General features: G+C 45.7%; 1 protein-coding gene and 1 pseudogene across 1 annotated transcript in view; one reads left to right on the top strand and one right to left on the bottom strand.

The window, feature by feature from the left end:
• Positions 1-13,609, top strand: part of LOC126424624 (uncharacterized) — a 343,469-nt gene that overhangs the window by 182,896 nt on the left and 146,964 nt on the right. Inside the window, exons 17-18 of the mRNA XM_050087361.1 lie at positions 2,725-2,927; positions 10,644-11,022. Coding sequence (XP_049943318.1) covers positions 2,725-2,927; positions 10,644-11,022 — 582 coding nt within the window. The remainder of the gene's footprint in view (positions 1-2,724; positions 2,928-10,643; positions 11,023-13,609) is intronic.
• LOC126425554 (5S ribosomal RNA) lies at positions 9,042-9,159 on the bottom strand (annotated as a pseudogene).

Below are 13,609 nucleotides of genomic sequence, written 5' to 3'. Positions count from 1 at the left end.
GCGTCATCGTGGACCTCAGTGAACGCATTATCCGTTGCCGCGCAGTCTTGGGTGGTGATACGGAGGATATAATTTTTCATACGCAAATGGGAGAAGCTACGTAATGTTTCTGTAATAAAAAAAATGCGTTTTCACTAAATTTCGTATGTGCAATTTAATAGTCGTCCCTTCTTTCCGCTTACCCTCTATAAGGGTGTTGCAGGGAAGGTTGTGCTTGAGGAATAATTGTTGAGAAAAAAAATCGATGAGTTGCGGCGCTTTCGAGTTAATTAGCATTGAAGTTAGCGAATCAGCCCATTGCACGCCCAAATTTAAACGGCGCTCTAGAGACGGTGTCGCGAGAGTATCCTTCCTTTGGTTTCCTAAAACTGAAGAAGAGACCGAGACAAAAATTGCACATTGGACTGTAGTAAGTATCGAAATGAAATGATCGTATGGCATTGTTGGCCGGGAGGCCCCATGCGGGGGAGTTCGGCCACTGTATTGAAAGTCGTTTTTGGTTGACGCCACTTCTGCGACTTGCGAATCAATGATGATGGACACAAAACACCTAGTCATCTCGAGGCAGAGGAAATACTTGACCCCGCCGGGAATCAAACCCGGTACCCCGTGCGCGGCAAGCGAGAACACTACGGCAAGACCACGAGCTGCGGACTGCAGTAAGCGTCGAATGACAGCTGAAGGCTGAGTAGTCTCGTGCGCTATCATTTACGCTATGAGAACAACTGACACTAACTATTGTGTGGCGGGCCGCTTGAATTTGCAGGCGCAACAGCCTAGTTAGGTAACGTCAATGCTTATCGACTTGGAAACGGCAAAGCCTGTCGAATTTTTTTTAACAGTTATTTCTCTGTACTGTTACCCACTTTTCAGACTGTTTCGGTGTGCCTCCTAAGCGCCGTCAGGCGCAATTTCTCTGAAGTTTAGGCAGCTATTTGTTATTTCGTTTTTGCATTGTGTAACTGTCGTCAGTCCAAACAGTTACAGCTCGTCACTTCTTTCATACGACTCTTATTGTCAACAGAAAGCGTCGATTCGTTTTCCACTACAAACAAAATGAATTCAAGTCGTAATTTTTAGTGCCCATTTGATGTTGTTGTGGTCCTCAGTCGTGAGACTGGTTTGATGCAGCTCTCCATGCTACTCATCCTGTGCAAGCTTCTTCATCTCCCAGTACCTACTGCAACCTACATCCTTCTGAATCTGCTTAGTGTATTCATCTCTTGGTCTCCCTCTACGATTTTTACCCTTCACGCTGCCCTCCAATGCTAAATTTGTGATCCCTTGATGCCTCAGAATATGCCCTACCAACCGGTCCCTTCTTCTAGTCAAGTTGTGCCACAAACTCCTCTTCTCCCCTATTCTATTCAATACCTCCTCATTAGTTACATGATCTACCCATCTAATCTTCAGTAGTCTTCTGTAGCACCACATTTCGAAAGCGTCTATTCACTTCTTGTCCAAACTATTTATCGTCCATGTTTCACCTCCATACATGGCTACACTCCATACAAATACGTTCAGAAACGACTTCCTGACACTTAAATCTATACTCGATGTTAACAAATTCCTCTTCTTAAGAAACGCTTTCCTTGCCATTGCCAGTCTACATTTTATATGCTCTCTACTTCGATCATCATCAGTTATTTTGCTCCCCAAATAGCAAAAACTCCTTTACTATTTTAAGTGTCTCAGTTGCTAATCTAATTCCCTCAGCATCACCCCACTTAATTCGACTACATTCCATTATCCTCGTTTTGCTTTTGTTTATGTTCATCTTATATCCTCCTTTCAAGAGACTGTCCATCCCGTTCAACTGTTCTTCCAAGTCCTTTGCTGTCTCTGACAGAATTACAATGTCATCGGCGAACCTCAACATTAGTGTAGACAGATATTCGTCTCACCGATGTGTAAGAATGGGCACAGCAAAAGACGAAGCATCATTAGGAATCCAGCTACTCAGTAGTGCGATGTGCTCGGCAGCAGCAGTCAGCGAGGCCCAGGACGGTGATGTTGTTGCTGGAGTACTGGGCGTTAATCGTGTATTACTGTTCCTGTTAAAACGGACCAATAAATCAGATACCACACTAGTCTAATCTGGAACCGCTCTATCGAATGGGCACGTACAATTGCACTTCAAAAATCGTCGCCTGAAAGATGTGACGAGGACTATGTGTTTGGGCGGACTCCAACTGTGCAGTGGAAAAACGAAATTGCGAGTACCTGCTGAAACACTGGATACGAGTCTTAGGAGGGACACCGTATAATAGTAATGGTCCCAGCACTGACCCCTAAGGCGCCCTCCTGATTAACCACGGCCCAATCAGACGCCGTTCCCATTGATGTGGAAAAATGAAATTCAGCTGTCTGTTCTTAAAGTATGAGAGAAAGTGGTTATGAGTTCCACCGCCGATTCCATAGTGGTCCAACTTTCGCAGTAGCGTTTGATGATTAACGCAATCAAACGCCTGAGTTAAATCCAAGATGACGCCTAATATTCGCAGCTTTGTGTTTAATCCGTCCAGTGACTCAAAGAGAAAAAGAGGACGTAGCGTTTTCAGAAAACCAGGCTACATGTTTGTCAACAAATTAATGTAGACTGAAATGAATTCCCCTTCTGTGAGCTTGAGCTGGGACCTGGGAGATATGGATGCGCGCTTTGTAGGCCGGCAGCCGGCAGCCGGCAGCTCGGCTAACTCCGCCCCGCGCGTGTTGTTTCGGCAGGAGACGTCCGACATCTTCGCGAACGCAGACGTGGACGGCGCCAGCTGCCCGCCCGCACCCTCCTCGCGGACGAGCACGCCCGGCGGCGGCAGGGCTCCCAGGCGGCCCCCGCCCCCGCGTCCGCAGCCGCCCAAGGAGACCAAGGACCTCATCCTCAGCGTGACCGGCGCCATGGAGGCCACGTCCTCGCACCTGCTAGACAGGTGAGGCGCAGTTGCTCCATCTTAACTAGCGTGCTGACAACCTGAAACTTCACCAACATGTTTTGACGGCCCAGATGACTCGTAGAACTTCTTGTAGTGCTAACCTCATGACGATTATGTGGTATTTTAAACAGTGTTGCGCTTGAGCTTGACTTCGTCTCTTCCAGTAGTTGACCAGGTTCGAGAACCCTCGAACTTTCCTCGAGCTTTCGACTGCAGCACAATCTGACGACTTCTGTTGATACAATCTTCATGATGTGTTACAGCCTTATTAATATAATAGCGTTTTATCCAGAGCTTCGAAAGTCTAAGCATATTGCACATTCCTCCTCCTCCTCCTCCTCCTCTCTCTCTCTCTCTCTCTCTCTCTCTCTCTCTCTCTCTCTCTCTCTCTCTATATATATATATATATATATATATATATATATATATATATATATATATATATATATATATATACTGCCTGTGCACATGTATATCCCCTGTAATGCGTTCCAATACTACCTGCACAACATGCCTGTCACGCAGCACAGCCTACAAGCCCAGGTGCTACCAACCCTCTTTTACCCCCACCACCAGCATGGGAGCTTGATGGTAGTATCTGCACAGTACTTGTTCCCAGACAATAAGTAATATGTGTACTAAATTCGTTTCAAATCGATACTGTGGTAAAGTAAGAGAGCTGTGAAAGCGCGCGCGCGCGCGCACACACACACACACACACACACACACACACACACACCATTATTTATAGAGTGCAAGTCATGTGTATACAGAGACACTAATAAATAAATGAACTCTCGAGCTGTAGCTCGTCCTGCAAACTAGTGGTATCTATTGGCAGTTTCTCTACAATGAGTCTTGCCACTGTTACTCATTCTTGTGATTGCATTTAAAGTCAGTTTAACACTATTTGTTGTGTTCATTAGGCATTCAGTTCCCAATTAATTTTGATTCTTGTTTCATCTGAGTAATAACGTTTGGTTATAAACATGATTAAAAACAGGTAACTTTGTACAAGTCATTCTAATGTGTGGACATGGATCGAAATGCTCATATTCAATTAAGTTGGTAAATTATTACAGTCTCTAATAGATAAATGACTGAAACATTGTATTGGATGGAAACTCAAGTAATATTTTTGAAGGACGGTACTGTCGTCTTTCTCTGTTAGCTTCACTTGACTAAAAATACCGTAAATACCTATATATGGTGTCCATGAATTGCGTATGAGAACTCTTATTTCAATAAGTCCAAATACAACAGGAGTTTGTATAATAGTAGGATTTATTACCATATACAGCTGTGTCCCATGAAACTAAATTGAATCACAGTTATACCTTGTACAAGGGTGGCTTGGTAAGTGTAGTAAAAAAGAAAGAAAAAATGTTTCATAAGCAACTCACTTTACTTCTCGACATAGTCTTCTTTGAGGAATATATGCTTGGTCCAGCGATCCTCCAGCTTTTTCCTCCCATGGAGAAAATAGGTTCTGTCAAACTCTGCAAAATACTCGTTCACTGCAAGTATCACTTACTGATTTGATGAAAATTTCTTCTCAGCACACCAAAGTTTAAAGTTAGTAAACAGGAAGATGTCGTTTGGGATGAAGTCTCGTGGACAGGGTGGATCAGGAACCAATTCAAATGTCATTCATGCACTTTTGTATTGTTGTCGGCCCATTGTCTGGCTCAGTCTCCGCTTCTGTAACAGTTAGGAGGTTACAAACACCACAGAGCGGGTACTCATGAGGCCTGCTGTTTCTGTCGGACATTTGGGTGAAATGGGTGCAGGGTTTGAGAGCAGACCATAAACATACAAGAATAACACTGCTTTATATATAAAACAGAGTTATCACGTGGTATCAGTAACAATACAAGACGATTGTATTCTCCATATGCAAGTACCATCGTTGGACGATTGTAAGGAATTTGCAGAAATACTTCAACAAAATTCCCACTTGGAGTAAAGATTGGCAGCTGTCTGTAAATGTGGATAAAAGCAATATAATTCCTACAACAGAGAGATATAATCTGATAATATGGGATTACAAGACTACTGGTCCTGAGTATTATATGTAGCACAAGTAAGAAGTAAAACTAAGTAGTATCAAGTGGGCTGCTTACTTAACATCAGTATTAGGAAAAGTGAATGGAAGACTTTGATTTTTAGGAAGAGGTATTGCATCAGTAAAGGAAATCGCATATAATACTCTAGTGCAACCAGTTAAAATTATTACAATATATTCAGTGATATTTCGTGTAGGGATCGTTAGAATAGGATATGTGAGAGTAGGAAGCGAACTGAGGCACATAGACCATCTTTCTTTCTCCCCTCAGTACGTGAACGAAACAGGGAAGACAATCGATAAACACGTGTTGATACGAAATACTCACCATCTTGCATTGTACCAAGTGGCTCGTATGCTGGGTGCTTAATGAGGAAAAGTAACGATATTACAGGGGGGACAGTGATTTGAATAAAAAAAATCCCTATAACGCACATCCAGCGTCTGTTGGTTACACAGATTCAGCTGGTTACAGCGATAAGTTTTCATTTCGGGCGATGGTAACCCAGTTCCTATGGTTTTCTAAATTAAAGTTGTGAAGTTGTACTTGCGTTTTCATCCTTGAGTTTTTCAACTGTGATTTTTATGTGTTGGCCAATTCTACTGCACCGCTTAAGCATACCACACATTTAAAAATGCAGAGCATAATGATGTGATATTTGTGTACAGATTTTGTAACTGAAACTTTGTTGCTGCTTGTAGAGAATATAGCTCACGATTTCCCAGGCACCAGATTGGAAGTTGTTTACTCACGTTTACACTAAACTGTGAGACAATGTTTCAGCCCACAGCAGTCATACATCATCATAAAGTGCAAATGAAATGGATGGAGAAGAAGACAGCCATTGACACAATGTATCCCTTCAAGAAGCACACACAACATTTCTACACGTATCTATGTTCCACATACGAGACTATGGTGGATATAACGTATGGGCGGCACTTGTAGACATAGAAAAAGCTTTTGACAATGCTGACTGGAATACTCTCTTTCAAATTCTGAAGGTGGCAGGGGTAAAATACAGGGAGCGAAAGGCTATTAACAATTTACACAGAAACCAAATGGCAGCTATGAGTCGAGACACATGATAGGGAAGCAGTGGTTGGGAAGGGAGTGAGACAGGTTTACAGGCTATCCCCGATGGTATTCAATGTGTATATTGAGCAAGCAGTAAAGGAAACAAAAGAAAAATTCGAAGTAGGTATGAAAATCCATGGAGAAGAAATAAAAACTTTGAGGTTCGCCAATGACATGTAATTCTGTCAGAGACAGCAAAGGACTTGGAAGTGCAGTACAACGGAATGGACAGTCTCTTGAAAGGAGGATATAAGATGAACAACAACAAAAGCAAAACGAGGATAATGGAATGTAGTCGAATTAAGTCAGGTGATGCTGAGGGAATTAGATTAGGAAATGAGACACTTCAATTAGTAAAGGAGTTTTGCTATTTGGAGAGCAAAATAACTGATGATGGTCGAAGTAGAGATGATATAAAATGTAGACTGGCAATGGCAAGGAAAGCGTTTCTGAAGAAGAGAAATTTGTTAACATCAATATAGATTTAAGTGTCAGGAAGTCGTTTCTGAACGTATTTGTATGGAGTGTAGCCATGTATGGACGTGAAACATGGACGATAACTAGTTTGGACAAGAAGAGAAGAGAAGCTTTTGAAATGTGGTGCTACAGAAGAATGATGAAGATTAGATGGGTAGATCACATAACTAATGACGAGGTATTGAATAGAATTGGGGAGGAGTTTGTGGCACAACTTGACTAGGAGGAGGGATCGGTTGGTAGGACATGTTCTGAGGCATCAAGGGATCACCAATTTAGTATTGGAGGCCAGTGTGGGGGGTAAAAATCGTAGAGGTAGACCAAGAGATGAATACACTAAGCAGTTTCAGAAGGATGTAGGTTGCAGTAGGTACTGGGAGATGAAGAAACTTGCACAGGATAGAGTAGCATGGAGAGCTGCATCAAACCAGTCTCAGGACTGAAGACCACGGCAGCTACAACAAGAACAATTCTTAACATAACCATCAATGGTGTGTACATGTACTAAACTACGTTGATATCCAACCATTTCTACTTGGTACCTTACATAACTTGTCAGGCAGTGTAACACTGAATCTAACGAGACCCATTCAAAACTTTATTTTTAATTTTTTCAAAAAATGCAGTGATTTCTGCATGACAAAAAAGTTATGAAGCATAGATCTGTGGTGGCTTGCGTGCCTTGACGCTGCACGTAGCTTTAACGTAGGTGCAACCACACTGGATGGACGGCTATGGAGACGTGGCAAGAGCGTTTTCATTAGTTGCAGAAGCAACAGCCCAGATGACTGCCTGATCGGGCTTTGTAACATCAGCCAACATGACCTTGCTGTGCTGGTACTCGAAACTGCTGTAAGCTAATGGGAATTACAGTTGTAATTTTTTTCCTTGAGGCCATGCAGAAGACATGAACAAAAATCAGTATTGAACAGGAAACACTTTCCTGATGTTTTGCAAAATATTATTTACACTCTAAGAAAAAGCGAAGCACCACGAAGAAAATATCGCAATGGGTCGGAATTAGATGGATGTCGTTTAGTGTACAGACGAACAAATGATCGCAACTGCAGGTCTTATTACATTCGACGCCACATTGGGCGACCTGCGCCCCGGATGGGGATGAAATGATGACGAAGACAACAGAACACCCAGTCCCTAAGCGGAGAATGTCTCCGACCCAGCTGGGAATCGAACCCGGGCCCGTAGGACGGCAATCCGTCACGCTGACCACTCAGCTATCAGGGCGGACCCTCAATTGGGAGAGATCCGTCGACCTTGCTGGCCATCGTAGGGTTTGGCAAGCATGAATGCAGTAGAAACTCTCGCCTTGTGAGAGCGCGCATTATCTTGCTGAAATGTAAGCCCTGGACGGATTGCCATGAAAGACAACAAAACTGAGTGTGAATGTCGAATACCGTCGATGTACTGCAGTTACGCAAGGGTATCGCGGCTGACAACCAAAGTGGCCCTGTTATGAAATGAAATGGCACCCCAGATCTTGTCAAGCCGTATGGCGGGAGATAGTCGGGTTGGTACCCCAACGCTATCTGGGGCCCCTTCACACACGTTTTCGGCCTGGAATCTCATAGACTGCAATAGAGTTACTACTCTTCTCCCGGAAGTCTGTTATTCTGTGTGCTTCGGAAGGTGTTTTGTGACCCACAAAGATTTTTGCCTTATTCTGTTACGTTCGTGATGCGCGGGAGGATCTCCTTCCGTAGGCCGCTGTCTTCAGTTTACATTTTTTATTTTACATGTCTAGTTCCGTTGGACCAAATTGAGGAGCAAATCTCCAAGTTGATGGGACGTATCAGTACATATATTTACAACATAAAAGTAATAACAGATAAAATAAAATGTTTATGAACCCAAAAAGACAAGCCATTAGCTCATGTAAACGCAATCAACAACATAACACAGGACTCGGCTTACTGTTTCAGTGAAGAGTCCCACTTCGAAGCCTAGATGTGTCTGGAGACGCCCAGGACACCAATGGGATACCAGACTGTCACCTACCATACGGCCAGACAACCAGGGGTGATGGTTGGGGTGCCAGAACCCCTCTGGTTGTCACGAGTGGCGCCCTTAAAGCATGGCAATACGTCGAAGATATTCTACACCGCGTTTTGTTGCCTGTCATACAAACCAACCTTAGGTTACATATCAGCAAGATAATGTCCACTCACACACGACAAGATTTACCACTGCTTATCTTCGTGCTATGCAAACTCTACCAATTTCTCCGAGATTGTTTGGAGCCTAATGAGCAGGCCCTTCAAAAACTCCTCCCGAGCAGGCGATGAAGGCCCCAAAGGTACCGACTGGCCGCCGTGTCATCCTCAGCCCACAGGCGCCACTGGATGCGGATATGGAGGGGCATGTGGTCAGCCCACCGCTCTCCCGGCCGTATGTCACTTTCCGAGACCGGAGCCGCTACTTCTCAGTCTAGTAGCTCCTCAGTTTGCCTCACAAGGGCTGAGTACACCCCGCTTGCCAACAGCGCTCGGCAGACCGGATGGTCACCCATCCAAGTGCTAGCCCAGCCCGACAGCGCTTAACTTTGGTGATCTGACGGGAACCGGAGTTACCATTGCGGCAAGGCCGCTGGCAGGCCCTTCAACCATCTCCGGATTTTGAAAGAATTTAGCACTATATCCCACAGGAGGATAGCCAACAACTCTATCAACTAGTGCCAAGCCGAATAACTGCTTGCATAAGGGGAAAAGGTGGACCTGAACACGCCAAATAAGCTCCGCATGGTGAAGTCGTCCACGGCCGTATGGAGCTCATCCTCGAGGAGCACGCGTAGGGACTCAGTTCTCTGCCGTCTCCGAATTGGACATACGCGGTTGACACACAGCTATCTCCTTCGCCGTGAGAACCCGCCCAAGTGTCTCTGTGATGCAGGGCTGACAGTGGTCCATCTTCTTATGGACTGGCCCCTTTTAGCCCCCCTTGCGGCAGTCCTTTAATTTACCAGCTGCACTTCCTTTAATTCTAGGTGACGATGCCTCTATAGCTGACTCAGTTTTACGTTTTATCCGTGCAGCTGGGTTTTATCACTCACGCTAGTGTGGGCGCTCTCGCATGATTTCTCAGGCTACACCCACTCAAGCGACTTTTAATTGTGACGTCGATACCAAACTAGTGTCTTTTATGGTAACACGATGTGTTGGTACCTCAATCAATGCTTTCCACCTGGAGTTTGTAGTTGAGTGGTTTACATGATCCATCAACCACTGTAGTTGTTTTCAAAATGGTTCAAATGGCTCTGAGCACTATGGGACTTAACATCTGAGTTCATCAGTCCCCTAGGACTTAGAACTACTTAAACCTAACTAACCTAAGGACATCACTCACATCCGTGTCCGAGGCAGGATTCGAACCTGCGACCGTAGCGGTCGCGCGGTTCCAGACTGAAGCGCCTAGAACCGCTCGGCCACACCTGCCGGCGTAGTTGTTTTACTCTAGTCAACTATTTGCTCTGCTCCTTTTAAGTGTCCTCTATTTTGTGTTATTGCGATGTTCATTTTAGTTCTGTACCCCTTGGTGTTCCCTCCCTCTGGGTGCAGAGGTTACGCTTTTACTGTATAGGCCTTTTGCAAGTATGTCTGTTTGGAACAGGGGACTGATGACCTCGATGTTTAGCCCCCACCAAACCCCAAAATCAACCAACCAAAGGTGGACCAATGCGTTATTGACTTTGTGACTCATTTGGGAAACTTTTTCTTTTGAATAAATCATCAATTTTTTCTGAAATCGTAAGCATTTGTAGTCTGTGCATGTACATCACATCTAGTGATTTCCGTTCCATTTGGATAGTTCCTTCATAGAGGGCCTTTCTTTAGCTTTTTATATTTTTTTTCTTATGGTGTATTTCGTCACGAAGCGGCTCATTTGTTCCTTTTTCTTTAACTGTTAAAGTGTTTGCGCCACTGTCTGTGCGTGTACCGTCGTGGGGGGGGGGGGGGGGGGAGGAGGGGAGGGAGGGGCGCTGGTACGGCACTCACTGCTTGCCACGCTGCGCCGCTTCCTAGCCTAGCGTCGCCTAGCGGCAACCGCCTGAACCATCACCGGTGGCCCCTGTTGGCAGGCTGAAGGCGACGCGCACGCCCAGCCCGACGCCGATGCGCGACCTGCACTCTCCCAGCCCCACGCCCGACATGATGCTGCCCCAGCACCAGCTGCAGCCACAGCCCCAAACCCTCCAGCCTCAGTCGCAGCACGCGGGGGACCTGCTGCTCGGCGTCGACGACGACGACCTCGACCTTTCGGGACCCGCCCCCGCGCCGCCGCCTACACCGCAGCCGGCTCCGCCCCCAACGCAAGCGGCCGCCGGCCCGCCGCAGAGGCCTCCGCGACCCGAGAAGCCGCCGCCCCCGGCCGTGGTGCAGCAGCAGCAACAGCAAGACTTCATGGACATCTTCGGCACTGCTGACGAGCAGCCTCCAACAAGTGTATCCCTGGCGCAGGTAAGATCGCAATTATTAAACGTACAGGCCTCTTCTTCCCCAGTGTTTGTCTCGCAATGAAGTGGAGTCCGTTCTTCTGGTTCTCTATCTCCACTTGGCACAGTCTTCAAACTTTCTGGCAGATTAAAACTGTGTGCCGGACAGAGACCGAGACTCGAACTCGGGAGCTTTGCCTTTCGCTGGCAAGTGCTCTACCAACTGAGCTACCGAAGCACCATTCACGCCCCGTCCTCACATCTTTAATTCCGCCAGTACCTCGTCTCCTACCTTCCAAACTTGCAGGCGTGCTAGTTCTGCAAGGTTCGCAGGAGAGCTTCTGTGAAGTTTGGAATGTAGGAGACGAGGTACTGGCGGAATTAAAGCTGTGAGGACGGGACGTGAGTCGTGCTTGGGTAGCTCAGTTGGTAGAGAACTTGCTCGCGAAAGGCAAAGCTCCCGAGTTCGAGTCTCGGTCCGGCACACAGTTTTAATCTGCCAGGAAGTTTCATATCAGCACACACTCCGCTGTAGAATGAAAATTTCATTCTGGCACGGTCTTGTTTGGTGGAGACAGACAACCTTGAAGTCTTCAATATCTAATCAAAAGCATTTTTAAATCTGTTGGTTTTCAGTACCCGCCAATACAGCCATCTCAATAGTGGAATGCAATTATGACGATACGAATGTGCGAACACCACCATACCCAGTTCCCATGAGGAGAAAATTCCAGACCCAGCCGCGAATCCAACCCGGGCGCCTTCGGTTAGCGATCCGCCGCGCTGACTCCGCAGTTACTGAGCAAAACTGATCAAAAGTATCAGGTCACGAATACACATTGCGGAACTGATCATTAGATGCCACGAGAGCTGATTCGCCAATACAGGAGGAGACAGGTAGTGTTGTTTTGTCAGTGGAGACGCAATAACACAGAATGGATCAGACAGGACAAATCAATGACTTCTAATATGGACTAGTCATTGGATATCTCCTCAGTAAGGGTACCATCAGGGACATTTCAACTCTTCTAAAGCTGCTCACGTCGACTGTTGATGTGATTGTGAAGTGGAAAAGCGGAGGAGCGTCAAAGGCTAAACCAAGACCTTATTTACTGAGTTGAGTACTGTGGAAAGCAGGGGGGGGGGGGGAGGGGGGTGTAAAACATCACATGAAGACAATGAAAGGAAACGCTTGACGGTCCCAAAGTGAGTCTGGAAACGCTACCAGCAGTCCATCTGGTAGAACACTGTGTACATGGAGATACAAAGCATCAGATACAATAGTCGGGCAGTTCCTAATAAGCCACAAATTTCTGTACTCAATGGTAAGCGATGCTTGAGGTGGTGTTTAAAGAGCGGATGAATGGAAAAGAGTGATTTGCAGCGATAAATGATGCTACATCCTGTCACAATCTTATGGAACAGTTTGCATGTGGCGAATTCCTCAACAACGTTACCTGCCAACGTGTATATTGCCAACAGTGAAGTACAGAGAGAGATAAGCTGTGGTATGAGGGAGTTTTTCGTGGTTAGCGTATGATCCCATTTTGTGCTTGAAAAACAGAAATGCCGAAACGTATGGGCACATTTTACAGCAATAGGTGTTACGTAGAATTCATAAACAGTCTGGAGATAACTGTTTGCATCACTGTGGCAATGCACCCAGTCATAAAGCAACGTGTGCAAGTTAACGGTTTGTGGTCAATAGTATAGCTCAAATCGACTGGCCTGCTGAGAGTCCCATCGTACAACGTCAAGTGTGGGAATAAAAACCACTGTCTCAGAGGAAACAACCAACCTAATCTGTCCGTACGCGCCGCCAATATTAGAGACAAGCTATCGGTGAAAAGTCGATGTTACTGGCACGTATCTTTTATACTTTAACTTTTTAGCTATTGCGGGTTTATAATTAATATTTATGTAACACAGATTGTCTTGGCATGTGCTGACATCTGGGAAAGGATTTCTAATCAGCAATTTTATTGCATTTAACTTGCTCGTGTAACTATTGAGGGCAGTCGCCTCATTCTCTACCACATGCCGGCTCCTTATGCAGCCACTTGCATGAGAACAGTAACATGGCATCTTTGGCATCCCCCTCACCTGGGACAATGGAGATTCGTTCACCTTCTTCAAACTCGACCGGGGGGAGCGAGGTCACAAAGGCGACAACATACTTCCCACCGTTTTCATAACCAGTCTTTTGATTGGTAGAAGGGAGATCACGTGAGGAAGCGTCCAAGATTTACTACAACTTCCCCTGTTCTCAAGCCACAGAACCTGTAAGCGTCGTGCACTTTTTCCAGCCATGTGATTCGCTTAGCGTGTCGCCTTTTGTAGAGGATGTTGGAGATTGGCCGAGACCACGCCCACCAGCCGGACGGCTGTTAAGCTGTTGGGGAATGACACTCTTATTCCAGGCTTCGATGAGTACACAAGCTTCTGTTAGAACGTGGATCTAAGTGTTAATTGGGCTTGAAATTAATCAGTTAGCTCATGTTCAAACCTCATATCAGCGCCACCAGGCGTAGTGGGTGGTTCACTATCGCTGTTGTAATTTAATCATTTCATGTGGGGTTCTTCGTAGACTTAGAGAAATCTTTTTACAATGT

Source organism: Schistocerca serialis, chromosome 10 (genome assembly GCF_023864345.2).
Source record: "Schistocerca serialis cubense isolate TAMUIC-IGC-003099 chromosome 10, iqSchSeri2.2, whole genome shotgun sequence".
Classification (NCBI taxonomy): Eukaryota; Metazoa; Arthropoda; class Insecta; order Orthoptera; family Acrididae; genus Schistocerca; species Schistocerca serialis.
This window is presented reverse-complemented; position numbering and strand designations above follow the sequence as displayed.